This window comes from Mustelus asterias, chromosome 29 (genome assembly GCF_964213995.1).
Source record: "Mustelus asterias chromosome 29, sMusAst1.hap1.1, whole genome shotgun sequence".
Lineage (NCBI taxonomy): Eukaryota > Metazoa > Chordata > Chondrichthyes > Carcharhiniformes > Triakidae > Mustelus > Mustelus asterias.
The window spans coordinates 1867576-1885237 of record NC_135829.1 but is presented as its reverse complement, the minus strand read 5'-3'; the positions used below and the strand labels follow the sequence as shown (position 1 = coordinate 1885237).

Sequence of the window (17662 nt, the reverse complement as noted above, 5' to 3'; positions counted from 1 at the left end):
CGGTGGTACAGTGGTTAGCACTGCTGCCTCACAGCGACAGGGACCTGGGTTCGATTCCCAGCTTGGGTAACTGTCTGTGCGGAGTCTGCACGTTCTCCCCGTGTCCGCGTGGGTTTCCTCCGGGTGCTCCGGTTTCCTCCCACACTTCAAAGATCTGCAGGTTAAGTTGATTGGCCAACCTAAATTGCCCCTTAGTGTCAGGGAGACTAGCTAGGGTAAATGCATGAGATTATGGGGATAGGGCCTGGGTGGAATTGTGGTCAGTGCAGACTCGATGAGCCGAATGGCCTCCTTCTGCACTGTAGGGTTTGATGATTCTATGATTCCAGTCAAGTAACCTCAGAAAACCAGTCCAAAGATACTCAGAACTCAAGGACCTATCAACTGTGCTTGCGCATGCACCCCCACACACCTACCCCACACTCCCACCAATCAGAAGCACCAACAGTAAGGAAAAGAAGTCCAGTTCCACTCCAGGTTATTTAGTCTGTCTGCACCACCACAGAATAAGCACAGGATTTATTCAACCCAGAATAACTCAACAGAGAAAAACGTGACACCAATACTTCTATTGTGGGGCCTTTCTGTTCTTAAAATGAGGACTTGAAGCCATACTAATCACCTCTCCATCTATCCATTCACCCACCACCCTGCTGTGGCACTACTCATCTTTTTTATAATGAAAGCGAAGCATACCGCAAAAGAATGTGCAAATACAAGGATTACAACACATTAAAAAATGTAAATATTTATTGTGCAACCTTTGATCGGTGCTGGGGCCTCAATTGTTTACCATTTACATAGATGATCTGGAGGAGGGGACTGAATGTAGGGTATTCAAGTTTGCTGATGACACGAAGGTGAGTGGGAAAGCGAATTGCGTGGAGGACGCGGAAAGTCTGCAGAGAGATTTCGATAGGCTGAGCGAGTGGGCGAAGATCTGGCAGATGGAATATAACGTTAGCAAATGTGAGGTTATCCACTTTGGAAGAAATAATAGTAAATTGGAATATTATTTAAATGGAGGAAAATTACATCGTGCGACTGTGCAGAGGGACCTGGGGGTCCTTGTGCACGAATCGCAAAAACTCAGTCTGCAGGTGCAGCAGGTGATCAAGAAGGCGAATGGAATGTTGGCCTTTATCGCGAGGGGGATAGAATATAAAAGCAGGGAGGTCTTGCTGCAATTGTACAAGGCACTGGTGAGGCCGCAACTGGAGTACTGTGTGCAGTTTTGGTCCCCTTATTTGCGAAAGGATATATTGGCCTTGGAGGGAGTGCAGAGAAGGTTCACCAGGTTGATACCGGAGATGAGGGGTGTAGCTTATGAGGAGAGATTAAACAGATTGGGTCTGTACTCGTTGGAGTTTAGAAGGATGAGGGGTGATCTTATAGAGACATATAAGATAATGAAGGGGCTGGATAGGGTAGAGGTGGAGAGATTCTTTCCACTTAGAAGGGAAACCAGAACTAGAGGGCACAGCCTCAAAATAAGGGGGGGCCGGTTCAGAACAGAGTTGAGGGGGAACTTCTTCTCTCAGAGGGTAGTGAATCTCTGGAATTCTCTGCCCATTGAAGTGGTGGAGGCTTCCTCGTTGAATATGTTTAAATCACGGGTAGATAGTTTTCTGATCGATAAGGGAATTAGGGGATATGGGGAGCAGGCGGGTAAGTGGAACTGATTCGCTTCAGATCAGCCATGATCTTGTTGAATGGCGGGGCAGGCTCGAAGGGCCAGATGGCCTACTCCTGCTCCTATTTCTTATGTTCTTATGTTCTTAAGATACGCAACCCATTCCAAGCACTCCACAACAAGAAAATAAAAAGAAAAGGGCCCCAGACAGAGAACCAAGGCACTTTGTGCCTCCCATCACCAGAGCAAACCAGTGGAAGAGCCATCAGCAAGGATATAAAAAATAGTGATCCTGAATTTACAGGATAACAGGCAAAGGAAAAGAAGAAAGAATCCCAAGCCTCTGTGCTCAACACATGCCCTCATCAGGATGAAGTCTCATAACACCAGGTTAAAGTCCAACAGGTTTATTTGGTAACACAAGCTTTCGGAGCACTGTTCCTTCATCAGGTGAGTCCTAATGAAGGAGCATCTCCACATCGTGCTCATCAGGATAAGAGACAACATCACACAATCAGGAGTAAAATAACAAGGAACAAGATTTAGGAATGATGGTGAACTGCAGGATTACAAACCATCCACAGAGTTAGAAAAGGCCAAAGCCATGACCGCAGAGGTGAGGAACATCCGGGAATCATCCAGGATTTCACCAAAGTCTCCACTCGTCCATCATGCCGCTGTCCCAGAGCCCAGATGGGCAGGAGTCCTGGCCGCTGCAGGCAGGGAATGTCCATCATGTCCATCCACCTCCTCTCAACAGGCACTGACGTCAGAACAAAGCAACACCAGTGGCTGGGGTCTCCAGCTGGACCCAGGCCTGGAAAATCGGTTGAAATTGCTCCATCAAATTCAAGACGCCCAGCTCTCAAAATGAGATTGCGAAAGCATGGCAGCCAGTTCTCAAAATCAACCAGCAATCTCACCACAGCTCCTCTTCCTGGGGGAGGGGGGGGAGGGGGGGGGGGAGATCTAGCTCACGAGCAGCCCTCATCCAGCCATGTCCTTTGACTTTTTAAGTTTTCAGTTTGTCACAAGTAGGCTTAGGTTAACACTGCAAATAGGATGCTTGATGTACCATGCAGCAGGATTTCCAAGGACCAAAGGTGAGCCCTCACCAAGGAAACCTTCTTCTCAGCTGAAAGGATTATCATCTCGCACCATTCATTCTTTGTAGGGTATCTCGCACTTCACCACGGTGCACTCTCAATGTGCCGAGGAGCAGAATAAGGCTTCCATATTTTTGCTCTTGAAAGTGGTCTTCGTCTTGGTGCCAACAGTACCACGCAAGCATGGACCTCCTCACCAGCAACGCTGTCACTGTGAACCGGGCCCCACCCAAGTCAGTTCCAACCGCATCACACTAACAAGGATTTCTTCAACTTAATTCGGCTACCCGCAGTCAAAAGGTTTTTTTTAAAACTCATTTGTGGGACATGGGTGTTGCTGGGCCAGCATTTATTGCCCATCCCGGTTGCCCTTGGGGGGCAGTTGAGAGTCAACCACATTGCTGTGGTTAACTAGGATCTTCCAAAAACATTCTACAGATGAAATATATATATATATCAGGGATCAACTAATTACAGGTTGTGCATTAGGATATAAGAGAGGATTAATAGATGAGTAGTGTCAGAGCTTGCGGTATGCAGCCACTTCCACATTCACATCACATGACCCCCAAAGATTTTTTAAAAGATATACTTGTGTGTATAAGATGGAGAAAGTTCCTCTGGGACACTTTTGTAAAAGGCTAATTTCAACAGGGAAGTATCCTGCTGATTCTGTCACTGAGTCCATTGGCTATTAGCCCTAGTTCAGGAATTAGTTATAGAAAATAGGTCATGTTCTGCAATTATAAAGAAAAAAAGGAGTGAGCAAATGGGCTGATAATCTCCCTGCTTCTTCATATAACCACAATACCAATTTACCCGTTCCAGCGGTGCCAAGACAGCACAAGAAGAACTTGGAAAAACTAATTCTGAAAAACTTGGAACAAATTTAGAACCACTTGAATGTCAATTTTTAATTGAAGTATTTATTTACCTTGAACAAAATGTTGGAATTGTGTGTATGGGAGAGGGGTGTGTGTGGGGTGTGTGAGAGTGGGTGTGTGGATGTGTGTGGGGTGTGTGAGGGGCTGGGTTGTGTGTGTATGACAGTGGGTGTGTGAGGGGGTGTGTGAGAGTGGGGGTGTGTGAGGGGGGTGTGTGAGGGAGGGGGGTGTGTGAGGGGGGTGTGTGTGGGGATGCGAGGGGATGTGTGTGAGGGGATGTGTGTGTGGGAGTGTGAGAGTGTGAGGGGGCGTGTGAGAGTGTGAGGGGGCGTGTGGGAGTGTGAGGGGGCGTGTGGGAGTGTGAGGGGGCGTGTGGGAGTGTGAGGGGGCGTGTGAGAGTGTGAGGGGGCGTGTGAGAGTGTGAGGGGGCGTGTGAGAGTGTGAGGGGGCGTGTTGGAGTGTGAGGGGGCGTGTGGGAGTGTGAGGGGGCGTGTGGGAGTGTGAGGGGGCGTGTGGGAGTGTGAGGGGGCGTGTGGGAGTGTGAGGGGGCGTGTGGGAGTGTGAGGGGGCGTGTGGGAGTGTGAGGGGGCGTGTGGGAGTGTGAGGGGGCGTGTGGGAGTGTGAGGGGGCGTGTGGGAGTGTGAGGGGGCGTGTGGGAGTGTGAGGGGGCGTGTGGGAGTGTGAGGGGGCGTGTGGGAGTGTGAGGGGGCGTGTGGGAGTGTGAGGGGGCGTGTGGGAGTGTGAGCGGGCGTGTGGGAGTGTGAGGGGGCGTGTGGGAGTGTGAGGGGGCGTGTGGGAGTGTGAGGGGGCGTGTGGGAGTGTGAGGGGGCGTGTGGGAGTGTGAGGGGGCGTGTGGGAGTGTGAGGGGGCGTGTGGGAGTGTGAGGGGGCGTGTGGGAGTGTGAGGGGGCGTGTGGGAGTGTGAGGGGGCGTGTGGGAGTGTGAGGGGGCGTGTGGGAGTGTGAGGGGGCGTGTGGGAGTGTGAGGGGGCGTGTGGGAGTGTGAGGGGGCGTGTGGGAGTGTGAGGGGGCGTGTGGGAGTGTGAGGGGGCGTGTGGGAGTGTGAGGGGGCGTGTGGGAGTGTGAGGGGGCGTGTGGGAGTGTGAGGGGGCTTGTATGCAAGTTGTGGGGGGTGTGTGTGCTGTGGGATGGGTGTGCGCGTTGTGGCGGGGATGTGCGTGTTGGGGAGGGGTGCGTGTTGTGGCGGGGTTGTGCGTGTTGTGGCAGGGGTGTGCGTGTTGTGGTGGAGGTGTGCGTGTTGTGGTGGAGGTGTGCGTGTTGTGGTGGAGGTGTGCGTGTTGTGGTGGGTGTGTGCGTGTTGTGGGGCGTGTGTGCCTGTTGTGGGGAAGTTGTGTGCGTGTTGTGGGGAGGGTGTGTGCGTGTTGTGGGGAGGGTGTGTGCGTGTTGTGGGGGGTGTGAGCGTGTTGTGAGGGGTGCGGTGGTGTGTGCCTGTTGTGGGGATGTGTGCGTGTGTTGTGGGGAGGGTGTGTGCGTGTTGTGGGGGGCTGTGCATGTTGTCGGGGGTGTGTGCCTGTTGTGGGGGGTGTGAGCGTGTTGTGAGGGGTGCGGTGGTGTGTGCCTGTTGTGGGGATGTGTGCGTGTGTTGTGGGGAGGGTGTGTGCGTGTTGTGGGGGGGTGTGGGTGTTGTGGGTGGTGTGTGCGTGTTGTGGGGGGTGTGTGCGTGTGGTGGGGGGGTGTGCGTGTTGTGGGGGGTGTGTGCGTGTTGTGGGGGGGTGTGTGCGTGTTGTGGGGGGTGTGTGCGTGTTGTGGGGGGTGTGTGCGTGTTGTGGGGGGTGTGTGCGTGTTGTGGGGGGTGTGTGCGTGTTGTGGGGGGTGTGTGCGTGTTGTGGGGGGGGTGTGCGTGTTGTGGCGGAGGTGTGCGTGTCGTGGCGGGGCTGTGTGTATTGTGGCGGGGGTGTGCGTGTTGTGGTGGGGTGTGCGTGTTGTGGGGAGTGCGTGTTGTGGTGGGGGTGTGCGTGTTGTCGGGGGTGTGTGCGTGTTGTGGGGCGGGTGTGCGTGTTGTGGGGGGTGTGCGTGTTGTGGGGGGTGTGCGTGTTGTGGGGCGAGTGTGCGTGTTGTGGGGCGAGTGTGCGTGTTGTGGGGCGTGTGTGCGTGTTGTGAGGGGTGCGGTGGTGTGTGCCTGTTGTTGGGATGTGTGCGTGTTGTGGGGATGTGTGTGCGTGTTGTGTGGAGGGTGTGTGCGTGTTGTGTGGAGGGTGTGTGTAGTGTTGTGTGGAGGGTGTGTGCGTGTTGTGGGGAGGGTGTGTGCGTGTTGTGGGGAGGGTGTGTGCGTGTTGTGGGGGGTGTGTGCGTGTTGTGGGGGGTGTGTGCGTGTTGTGGGGAGGGTGTGTGCGTGTTGTGGGGAGGCTGTGTGCATGTTGTGGGGGGGTGTGTACGTGTTGTGGGGGTGCGTGTGCGTGTTGTGGGGGGGTGTGCGTGTTGTGGGGAGTGTGTGCGTGTTGTGGTGAGGGTGTGTGTGTGTTGTGGGGGGGTGTGTGCGTGTTGTGGGGGGTGTGTGCGTGTTGTGGGGGCGTGTGTGCGTGTTGTGGGGAGGGTGTGTGCGTGTTGTGGGGGGGTGTGCATGTTCTGGGGAGGGTTTGTGTGTTGTGGAGGGGTGTGTGCGTTGTGGGGGGATGTGCGTGTTAGGGGGGGTGCGTGTTGTGGAGGGGTTGTGCGTGTTGTGGCAGGGGTGTGCGTGTTGTGGTGGAGGTGTGCGTGTTGTGGGTGGGGTGTGCGTGTTGTGGTGGGGTGTGCGTGTTGTGGTGGGGTGTGCCTGTTGTGGGGAAGGTGTGTGCGTGTTGTGGGGAGGGTGTGTGCGTGTTGTGGGGAGGGTGTGTGCGTGTTGTGGGGAGGGTGTGTGCGTGTTGTGGGGAGGGTGTGTGCGTGTGGTGGGGGGTGTGTGCGTGTGGTGGGGGTGTGTGCGTGTTGTGGGGGGAGGTTGTGTGCGTGTTGTGGAGGGGGTGTGCGTGTTGTGGGGTGTGCGTGCGTGTTGTGGGGGGTGTGTGCGTGTGGTGGGGGTGTGTGCGTGTTGTGGGAGGGTGTGTGCGTGTTGTGGGGGGTGTGTACGTGTGGTGGGGGGGTGTGCGTGTTGTGGCGGAGGTGTGCGTGTTGTGGCGGGGCTGTGCGTATTGTGGCGGGGGTGTGCGTGTTGTGGTGGGGTGTGCGTGTTGTGGTGGGGGTGTGCGTGTTGTCGGGGGTGTGTGCGTGTTGTGGGTGGTGTGCGTGTTGTGGGGTGAGTGTGCGTGTTGTGGGGCGTGTGTGCGTGTTGTGGGGCGTGTGTGCGTGTTGTGAGGGGTGCGGTGGTGTGTGCCTGTTGTTGGGATGTGTGCTTGTTGTGGGGATGTGTGTGCGTGTTGTGTGGAGGGTGTGTGCGTGTTGTGTGGAGGGTGTGTGTGTGTTGTGGGGAGGGTGTGTGCGTGTTGTGGGGAGGGTGTGTGCGTGTTGTGGGGAGGGTGTGTGCGTGTTGTGGGGAGGGTGTGTGCGTGTTGTGGGGGGTGTGTGCGTGTTGTGGTGGGTATGTGCGTGTTGTGTGGAGGGTGTGTGCGTGTTATGGGGAGGGTGTGTGCGTGTTGTGGGGGGTGTGTGCGTGTTGTGGGGGGTATGTGCGTGTTGTGTGGAGGGTGTGTGCGTGTTGTGGGGAGGGTGGGTGCATGTTGTGGGGGGGTGTGTGCGTGTTGTGGGGGTGTGTGTGCGTGTTGTGGGGGGGTATGTGCGTGTTGTGGGGGTGTGTGCGTGTTGTGGGGTGGGTGTGTGCGTGTTGGGGGGTGTGTGCGTGTTGTGGGGGTGTGATTGTTGTGGGGGGGTGTGTGCGTGTTGTGGGGGTGTGTGTGTGTGTTGTCGGGGGGGGTGTGCGTGTTGTGGGGAGTGTGTGCGTGTTGTGGGGAGGGTGTGTGTGTGTTGTGGGGGGGGGTGCGTGTTGTGGGGGTTGTGTGCGTGTTGTGGGGGGTGTGTGCGTGCTGTGGGGGTGTGTGTGCGTGTTGTGGGGGGGTGTGCATGTTCTGGGGAGGGTGTGTGTGTTGTGGGGGCGTGTGCGTGTTGTGGGGGGGTGTGCGTGTTGTGGGGGTTGTGTGTGTTGTGGGGGGTGTGTGCGTGTTGTGGGGAGGGTGTGTGCGTGTTGTGGGGGTTGTGTGCGTGTTGTGGAGGGTGTGTGCGTGTTGTGGGGTGTGTGTGAGGGGATCTGTGTGCGGGTGTGTGTGTGGGTGTGTGAGGGTGTGTGAGGGTTTGTGAGGGTGTGTGGGGGTGTGACGGAGTGTGTGAGGGGGCGTGTGGGAGTGTGAGTGGGCGTGTGGGAGTGTGAGGGGGCGTGTGGGAGTGTGAGGGGCGTATGGGAGTGTGAGGGGGCGTATGGGAGTGTGAGGGGGCGTGTAGGAGTGTGAGGGGGCGTGTGGGAGTGTGAGGGGGTGTGTGGGAGTGTGAGGGGCGTGTGGGGGGGTGTGAGGATGTGTACGGGTGTGTGTGGGGTTATGTGGGTGTGTGTGGGGGCTTGTATGCATGTTGTGGGGGGTGCGTGTTGTGGGCGGTGTGTGTGCTGAGGGATGGGTGTGCGCGTTGTGGGGGGGATGTGCATGTTGGGGGGGGTGCGTGTTGTGGCGGGGTTGTGCGTGTTGTGGCAGGGGTGTGCGTGTTGTGGGTGGGGTGTGCGTGTTGTGGGTGGGGTGTGTGCGTGTTGTGGGGAGGGTGTGTGTGTTGTGGGGGGTGTGTGCCTGTTGTGGGGGGTGTGAGCGTGTTGTGAGGGGTGCGGTGGTGTGTGCCTGTTGTGGGGATGTGTGCGTGTGTTGTGGGGAGGGTGTGTGCGTGTTGTGTGGGGGGTGTGCGTGTTGTGGGGGGTGTGTGCGTGTGATGGGGGGGTGTGTGGGCGTGTGGTGGGGTTGTGTGCGTGTGGTGGGGGTGTGTGCGTGTGGTGGGGGTGTGTGCGTGTTGTGGGGGGGGTGTGCGTGTTGTGGCGGAGGTGTGCGTGTTGTGGCGGGGCTGTGCGTATTGTGGCGGGGCTGTGCGTATTGTGGTGGGGTGCGCGTGTTGTGGGGTGTGCGTGTTGTGGTGGGGGTGTGCGTGTTGTCGGGGGTGTGTGCGTGTTGTGGGGCGTGTGTGCGTGTTGTGGGGGGTGTGCATGTTGTGGGGCGAGTGTGCGTGTTGTGAGGCGTGTGTGCGTGTTGTGGGGCGTGTGTGCGTGTTGTGAGGGGTGCGGTGGTGTGTGCCTGTTGGGATGTGTGCGTGTTGTGGGGATGTGTGTGCGTGTTGTGTGGAGGGTGTGTGCGTGTTGTGTGGAGGGTGTGTGCGTGTTGTGGGGAGGGTGTGTGTGTGTTGTGGGGAGGGTGTATGCGTGTTGTGTGGAGGGTGTGTGCGTGTTGTGGGGAGGGTGTGTGCATGTTGTGGGGGTGTGTGTGCGTGTTGTGGGGGTGTGTGTGCGTGTTGTGGGGGGGTATGTGCGTGTTGTGGGGGTGTGTGCGTGTTGTGGGGTGGGTGTGTGCGTGTTGTGGGGGTGTCAGTGCGTGTTGTGGGGGTGTGTGTGTGTTGTGTGGGGGTGTGTGTGTGTTGTGGGGGGGTGTGTGCGTGTTGTGGGGGGGTGTGTGTGCGCGTGTTGTGGGGGGGTGTGTGCGTGTTGTGGGGAGTGTGTGCGTGTTGTGGGGAGGGTGTGTGTGTGTTGTGGGGGGGTGTGTGCGTGTTGTGGGGGGTGTGTGCGTGTTGTGGGGAGGGTGTGTGCATGTTGTGGGGTTTGTGTGCGTGTTGTGGGGGTGTGTGTGCGTGTTGTGGGGGGGTATCTGCGTGTTGTGGGGGTGTGCGTGTTGTGGGGTGGGTGTGTGCGTGTTGTGGGGGTGTCGGTGCGTGTTGTGGGGGTGTGTGTGTGTTGTGTGGGGGTGTGTGTGTGTTGTGGGGGGGTGTGTGCGTGTTGTGGTGGGGTGTGTGTGCGCGTGTTGTGGGCGGGTGTGTGCGTGTTGTGGGGAGTGTGTGCGTGTTGTGGGGAGGGTGTGTGTGTGTTGTGGGGGGGTGTGTGCGTGTTGTGGGGGGTGTGTGCGTGTTGTGGGGGGGTGTGTGCGTGCTGTGGGGGGGGTGTGCGTGTTGTGGGGGGTGTGTGTGTGTTGTGGGGAGGGTGTGTGCGTGTTGTGGGGGGGGTGTGCGTGTTGTGGAGGGGGTGTGCGTGTTGTGGAGGGGGTGTGCGTGTTGTGGGGGGGTGTGTGCGTGTTGTGGGGGGTGCGTGCGTGTTGTGGGGGTGTGTGTGTGTGTTGTGGGTGGTGTGTGCGTGTTGTGGGGGGGGTGCGTGTTGTGGGGGGGTGTGCGTGTTGTGGCGGTGGGTGTTCCTGTTGTGGGGAGGGTGTGTGTTGTGGGGAGGGTGTGTGCGTGTTGTGGGGGGTGTGTGCGTGTTGTGGGGGGTGTGTGTGTGTTGTGGGGGCGGCGGTGGTGTGTGTGTTGTGGGGGTGTGTGCGTGTTGTGGGGGGGAATGTAATCAGCAGTATCCACCAATGACTTAAAAACGTTAACAAAGAAACATGACTTGTTGTAGAGTTCAGTAAACAATTTTCAAGACCAGTGATAAAACGGAGCACTGCATCAATCATCCATTCTGTGGTCAGCTGTTAACCAACTTTAGAAAGTAGCCAGAAGGTACATACAGCTCTCATTTCCATTGGTAATGATCCTAATGACTGTTTCAGGCAAAGACCCTGTGACTACAGGACACTCTAACCAACACCCTAACTCCATCCAGCACAGAATGTGTCTGCCAAACTGGATTTCTTTTTAATGCCTTCTAAACAGGTGCAAGCCAATGTTTAGACCATGATTCCTCCAAGTGTCCCTGTTGGCCATTCCTCTGCTGCAGATACAATCCAAATGAAATGTACAAGTTAGTTATTCATTGCCTTCCCTGATTACACTTTGGGTGTGTGCTCAGTCTACACATTCCCAGTCTTCAAGTTAAAAAAAACACAAGTAAGACCGTGTAAATACGAAGATTATTAGAGTATTTTTAGAGAGTTTTTAACTTTCCGTTGAATGGTAAACAGGCTGTAGTGTTTGTGTTGGCCAACAACCAATTTCTCTGAAAATTTGCCTCCATTAAAGTTATTATTTCTAAAGCAGGAGCCAACATCTGGGCAGTCTTTCTGCTTTATATGGTTTCAAAGCCGTAAAGAATAAAGAGCAAAGAGTTTTGAAGAGTGCACAGTGGCTCCATTACTCTCGCCGTGTTATTGCAAATCTATTTACATGCGATTACCTCAGTGATATTAAACATTACTTCTGATGTCAGTTTATAGCAACAATTATGAGTGCTGTGGACTGTGTATGCTCACAGAATCAGGCCTATTTATGGAAAGGAAGTCTAGCAGAAGTACTTGAACTCAGAAGGTCTGGAAGTAATACAACTTTGACCAGTCCCAACAGTACACCATTTTCGAACCATGTGTTGGTTCAATGAATTTCAGAGCCATACTCACACCTCCATGAGTAACTCCAACCGTAGGCTAGGCACATTTTCTTTTTTTTTTGCAGGAGGCCATTCAGCCCATCGAGTCTGCACCGACCACAATCCCACCCAGGCCCTATCCCCATAACTCCATTCATTTACCCTAGCTGGTCCCCCTGACATTAAGGGGCAATTTAGCACGGCCAATCCACCCAACCTGCACATGTTCGAACTGTGGGAGGAAACCAGAGCACCCGGAGGAAAGCCACACAGACACAGGCAGAATGTGCAAACTCCACACAGACAGTGACCTAAGTCGGGAATCAAACCCGGGTGTCTGGTGCTGTGAGGCAGCAGTGCTAACCACTGAGTCATTCTAACTCATGACTAAGCTACCACGCCTAGATTCACCCTAACCATTCGAAGTTCTTATTGATCGATTTCTTTGTGCCACTATGTGGTTAATTGGGTTTACTGAGTGAGGAAGTTCCCACTTACAGTCATTCCAAAGAGGGATCAATTGTACAACTGTAGTGAACATTTTCTCAACCATATTTTTGTTTTTATTCATTCATGGAATGTGGGGTCATCGTTGAAGCAACCATTTATCCCTAATTGCCCTTGGTGCAATTAGTTGGTGAGCAGTCTCTTTGGCAACTGAATGAACTGTTGGGGCATTTCAGAGGCAGCAATGAGTCAACCATGTAGACCAGACCAAGTAAGGATGGCAGATTCCTTCCCAAAGGACACCAGTGAACCAAATGGGTTTTGACAACAATCCAGTAGTTTGATGGTCACCAAACTAGGTGGTGGGTGAGTGGAATCGGCTGTCGTCAGTGGTGGTGGAGGCAAACTCGATAGGGTCTTTTAAGAGACTCTGGATGAGTACATGGGACTTAATAGGATTGAGGGTTATAGGTAAGCCTATATATAAGCCTAGGTAGGTAGGGACATGACCGGCACAACTTGTGGGCCGAAGGGCCTGTTTGTGCTGTATTTTTTCTATGTTCTATTACTGATGATAGGTTTTCATTGCAGATTTATTTAACGAATTGCATTTAAATTCTCCAACTACTGTGATGAGATTTGAACTCGTCCCAGGATCACGAGTCTAGGATTAGAGAGGGTCGTCAACCTAAAACATTAGCTTTGTTTCTCTCTTCACAGTTGCTGCCTGACTGCTGAACATTTTCAGTTTTTACCTCTGGATTATAAGACCAGTAACGTAATTGCTGTGCTGCTGTACTGCCTACAGATCTACTCTCAATGAGGCTCAAATCCCGCTCATTCAGATCAAGTGAATTCAAGTCAAATGCCATCGTCTCTTTACACTCAAACCTCATTATCAAAACTAAGTGAGAGTACTTATTATAGGGTTCAGCTAACTGAGGTTAAAGTTTCTCTATTGATTATAAGAGCTTTACTGTTGTAATATAGCCATCAAGGGTGCGATTCTCCAATCTTGCCAAGCTGTTAGTCGATCGCACAGTGCTGGAGAATAGCATGCATGCCTAAAAATCTGTTTTGCACCTGGCGCCAAATAGTTGGCAAGTCTCCTGGCCCTCCTAATAGTGCAAACCAGATTGTGCCCAGAAAGGGCGAGAGTCTGATTCGTATATTTAAAGCAGCATTTAAATGTGCATGGTCCATTCAAATCCTAGCACACGGAATTCACCAGCCTTCAGGTGTGGGCGTGATAACGGCGAGGATCACTACTGGTCCCCACAAGCAGAGGCCTGGTGTGATGGACACATCAGGGGGGCTCACAGGCCCCGGGATAGTGGGGGGCACGGCCTGAGTGGGGGCCATGAGGGTGATGCTGGGGGCGGGTCATGCAGGGGTGGATCATGTCGGGGGGGGTCCTGATGGGGGGGACATGTTGAAGGTTGGGCAGGGGATCCATCGGGACGGCCCTGATGCCAGGACCCATGTCGGAGAGGGGTTTGGTGGGTGGAGTGGAGGGGAACATGCTCCCGATGAGAGGGGAAGTCCTGATGTCCGTGGGGTGAGGGATAGGGTCTCCCAATGTACTGTGAGATCGGGGCACCTTTGCTCAAAGGTGCCCGAGCGCTCTGAAGCCAGGCTCACCAGTGCGTTAAGGCCCCGCCCTCCCAATACCAGCGCAGAATTGTCACCTCTCCAAAAAGTGACCGAGTGTGAGAGGGTTGCAGTATGGCGTGCGTCTGAGACCAGCGCACATCACTCCATGATTCTCTCTGTTATGACACTTGGAAAGGTTTTGGGAGAGTCCTGCCCTAGGTTTGTACCTATAACCCTCTGTAACAACAATAGGACATGAATACAATGGATTGGAATGGCCTCTCTATGCTGTAAACTCTTGTGCTTTATCTACTTGCCTCACAGTTAAACAGTGGACAGTACTAAAGTTTAAAGTTTACTTATTAATGTCACAAGTAGGCAACTGCAATGAAATTACTGTGAAAATCCCCCTGTCGCCACACTCTGGCGCCTGTTCAGGTACATCGAGGGGGAATTTAGCATGGCCAATGCACCTAACCAGCACATCTTTCAGACTGTGGGAGGAAACCGGAGCACCCGAAGGAAACCCACGCAGACACGAGGGAACAACGTCCAGACTCTGCACAGTGACCCAAGTCGGGAATTGAACCCGGTTCCTGGCGCTGTGAGGCAGCAGCGCTAACCACTGTGCCACCCCACTAAGCAAATATAGGTGTAATAGTATGAATGCAGGGCCATATTTAATTGCAGACCCAAGAGCTGAGCTGGAAGGTACTTAAAAACAATTACTTTGTTGATAGCTTTATAAAGGGACATGCAAATATATTTAACATTTAACTGCAATAAATTCTGCTCTAACCCCCGACAGTATTACCCCTTTAAGAGGGAGGCAAGGAGCACTGCTGATGGAGTGACTGCTGACAACCGTTACTCTAAATCACTACTATTTAACCGGAACCTCTCATGCATTAAGGCTGTAGATATCAGGCAGATAATTACTGCGCTGATCTGATAAACTGGAGATATTTGTAACAAGTGGAATCAGGCGCAGGGACCAAGAGGAGGAAAATGCCTTTGCAACTAAAGTGTCAGTAGCGAACCTCAGACTTAACTATCGCCAAAATACTGATTTCATCTCACAAGATTTGATCTAAAGAAATGCTACCGTCACAGTGAGCTATAGAACTGTTTCAATTATTAATTAAGATCACTCACCTCCAGAGGTCAGTGCAATACTTGACAGTAGAATGGGTAAGAGATGCAGCATTGGAGATATAGCCAACGAAACCGATCCCCGCATCGGAGCCATCTGTCTCCCACATGCACTTCCCAACTCCCTTCTAAAAGTTTCTTTTCTCTCTCTCCTGCAGCCAGCATGTATATGGTGGGAGTGACTAATCCACTGTTCCAGGGACCAGCCCCTCAGCACAGAGGCTCTCTCACATTACAATCCCAGGATATTTTTAAAAAGGCCATACAGCTCTGGGGGCTCAACACAGCTTCATTCATAAAGAGATGAGTCAGTCCAACCGTTCCCTGTGTGGTTTCATCCGATGTTTAAATTAAGTGCAGAAAACGAACTCCGAACCACAACCATGCCGCCTGGGTGGGGCTGCTGCCTTGGAAACCCATGCTGTTTGTTTTGGTGGGAATCCCGTTCTTGATGCGATTGCCCCCAAAATTCACATTTTCCACATTGCATCAAGGTCGTCCTAATTGCCCAGTGGTGCAACAGGACTAAAGCCAGAAGTAAGATACAGGTCTGACTAAAATGAGCCAAGGCCCCCGCCCCGCCCCCCCCAACACACACACACACCGAATCAATGGATGGGAGGTAGGTTTGCGTGATGGATTGGGCTACAATTCACCACCTTTTGTAGTTTCTTGTGGTCTTGGGCAGAGCAGGAGCTGCCCTCCAAGCAGCCGGCATAATCAAGGACCCCACGTGCCCCGGACATTCTCTTTTCCACATTCCTCCGTCGAGAAAAACTTACAAAGGTCTGAGGTCACGCACCAACCGACTCAAGAACAGCTTCTTCCCTGCTGCCATCAAACTTTTGAATAGACCTACCTCGCATTAAGCTGATCTTTCTCTACACCCCTAGCTATGACTGTAACACTACGCTCTGCACCCTCTCGTTTCCTTCTCTATGAACAGTATGCTTTGTCTGTATATCGCGTAAGAAACACTACTTTTCACTGTATACTAATACATGTGACAATAATAAATCAAATCAAATCATCACCAAGAAGGGCAAGAGCAGCAATATTGCGAGAGCACTATCATGTCCAAGCCTCTCACGAGCCTGTCTCAGATATTTATTAGCATTCTTTCACTGCCATCTGGGTCACCTCCTGGTGTTTCCCCCATGGTGGCTGTGCCATCACTATTAGGAATGCAGCAGTTCAAACAGGAAAACAACATAGTATAGATACCAAAATAAAGACAGGAAATGTTAGAAATACTTAACTGGTCTCGCACCGATGGAGAGAGCCACAGAGTTAACGGCCCTTAACCTGGTTCCCCAGCGTTGGATTTGTGGGGATGCGCTGAGGAATCCCTCTCAGAAATTCCCAAATAAACATTTGCACCACAATTGTGCAGAAGCGTTAACTTCTCATGGACAAGAGCGCTGCCAAGGGAAACATCCCACAAAGTGATTTAAATTGTTAACTTCAGATGGTTCTGCTGGTGTTATACTAATAGTTAGTCTGTAAAAATCAGAAGAAATAAAACCTTTTCCAAGTTGTGTGTGTTAAATATCAACAGGCCAAGCCCCCAGTGGGACACCCCCACATTCCTGACCCACGGAACTCCCCCGCCTGCCCTCACTAAGCACTCTCCCGCAGTATTGCCTTAAACCATCCCCAATCACACAGGACACACCACCCCCAAACCTGACCTGACCCTTCTGATGTCCACAGTCCCAGCCCACAAACATTGCAATCGGATTATTGAATCAATCCATTGAAAAAGAGATAGCATAGTTCAGATCCAATAAAATATCAACTTTCCAGTAAGTGGCTTCCTGGCGAACCCTTACTATCCTGTCAATCCAGATTTATGACACCACTTTACGCTAAACCACAAGTCTGGGTTAATTAAATACAAATTTTGTTGAAAAAAGAGATGTGCTGTCGCAGCTTTTCCACTTGCACTCATCAGGACAGATGTAAGAATGCCACATTTCAAAGGGGACAACAATTCATACTGCATGAGAAGAGAAGTGCTGATTGGTTGGACAGCAGTACGCAAGTTCTATACTACTATACTTCTATAGTTCTATACTTGGGGTGGCACGGTAGCACAGTGGTTAGCACTGCTGCTTCACAGCTCCAGGGACCTGGGTTCGATTCCCGGCTTAGGTCACTGTCTGTGCGGAGTTTGCACATTCTCCTCGTGTCTGCGTGGGTTTCCTCCGGGTGCTCCGGTTTCCTCCCACATTCCAAAGATGTGCGGGTTAGGTTGATTGGTCATGATTAAATTGCCCCTTAGTGTCCTGAGATGTGTAGGTTAGAGGGATTAGTGGGTAAAATATGTAGGGATATGGCGGTAGAGCCTGGGTGGGATTGTGGTCGGTGCAGACTCGATGGGCCGAATGGCCTCTTTCTGTACTGTAGGGTTTCTATGATTTCTATGATGACTACCAAACGACCAATTAATTTACAAAAGCATAAAAATACAAAGGCAAATGTTGAACACCACAATACTTACGAGAGAACTGGAAGTAGTCCACAAAATTTAAATGTAACTTTTTCAAACAGTGACACAAATAGAATAAAAACATTCCTTCGAGTGAATCAGCTGAGCCTCTCCCTTTGTTGGTAAAACTTTTGCACTTCAAGTTTATCTCTTAAGATATAGCAGAGGTACTCAATGAATACTTTACTTCAGTATTCACAGTGGAAAAGGATCTTGGTAGTTGCAGTGCAGACTTGCAGTGGACTGAGAAGATTGAGCATGTGGACTTTAGGAAAGAGGATGTGTTGGAGCTTTTGAAAAGCATCAAGTTAGATAAATCGCCGGGACCGGATGGGATGTACCCCAGGCTACTGTGGGAGGCGAGGGAAGAGTTTGCTGAGCCTCTGGCGATGATCTTTGTGTCATCAATGGAGATGCGAGGTTCCGGAGGATTGCGGATGTGGTTCCGTTATTCAAGAAAGGGAGAAGAGATGGCCCGGGAAATTATAGACCAGTGAGTCTAACCTCAGTGGTTGGTAAGTTGATGGAGATCCTGAGAGGCAGGATTTATGAACATCTGGAGAGGAATAGTATGATCAGAAATAGCCAGCACAGCTTTGTCCAAGGCAGATCATGCCTTACGAGGCTAATTGAATTTTTTGAAGATGTAACTAGACACATAGACGAGGGAAGAGCGGTAGATGTAGTTTATATGGATTTCAGCAATGCGTTTGATAAGGTGCCCCATGCAAGGCTTATTGAGAAAGTGAAGGGGCATGGGATACAAGGGGACATTGCCTTGTGGATTCAGAACTAGCTTGCCCACAGAAGGCAAAGAGTGGTTGTAGATGGGTCTTTTTCAGCATGGAGGTCGGTCACCAGTGGAGTGCCCCAGGGATCTGTTCTGGGACCCTTGCTCTTTGTGATTTTTATAAATGACCTGGATGAGGAAGTGGAAGGATGGGTTGGCAAGTTTG

General features: G+C 52.3%; 1 protein-coding gene across 1 annotated transcript in view; it reads right to left on the bottom strand.

The window, feature by feature from the left end:
- LOC144480474 (chondroitin sulfate proteoglycan 4-like) overlaps nt 1-14332 on the bottom strand; it is an 81331-nt gene extending 66999 nt beyond the window's left edge. Inside the window, exon 1 of the mRNA XM_078199940.1 lies at nt 14219-14332. Within this exon, the coding sequence (XP_078056066.1) occupies nt 14219-14312 (94 nt within the window). The 5' untranslated portion in view covers nt 14313-14332. The remainder of the gene's footprint in view (nt 1-14218) is intronic.
- Between the last annotated feature and the right edge of the window lie 3330 nt (nt 14333-17662).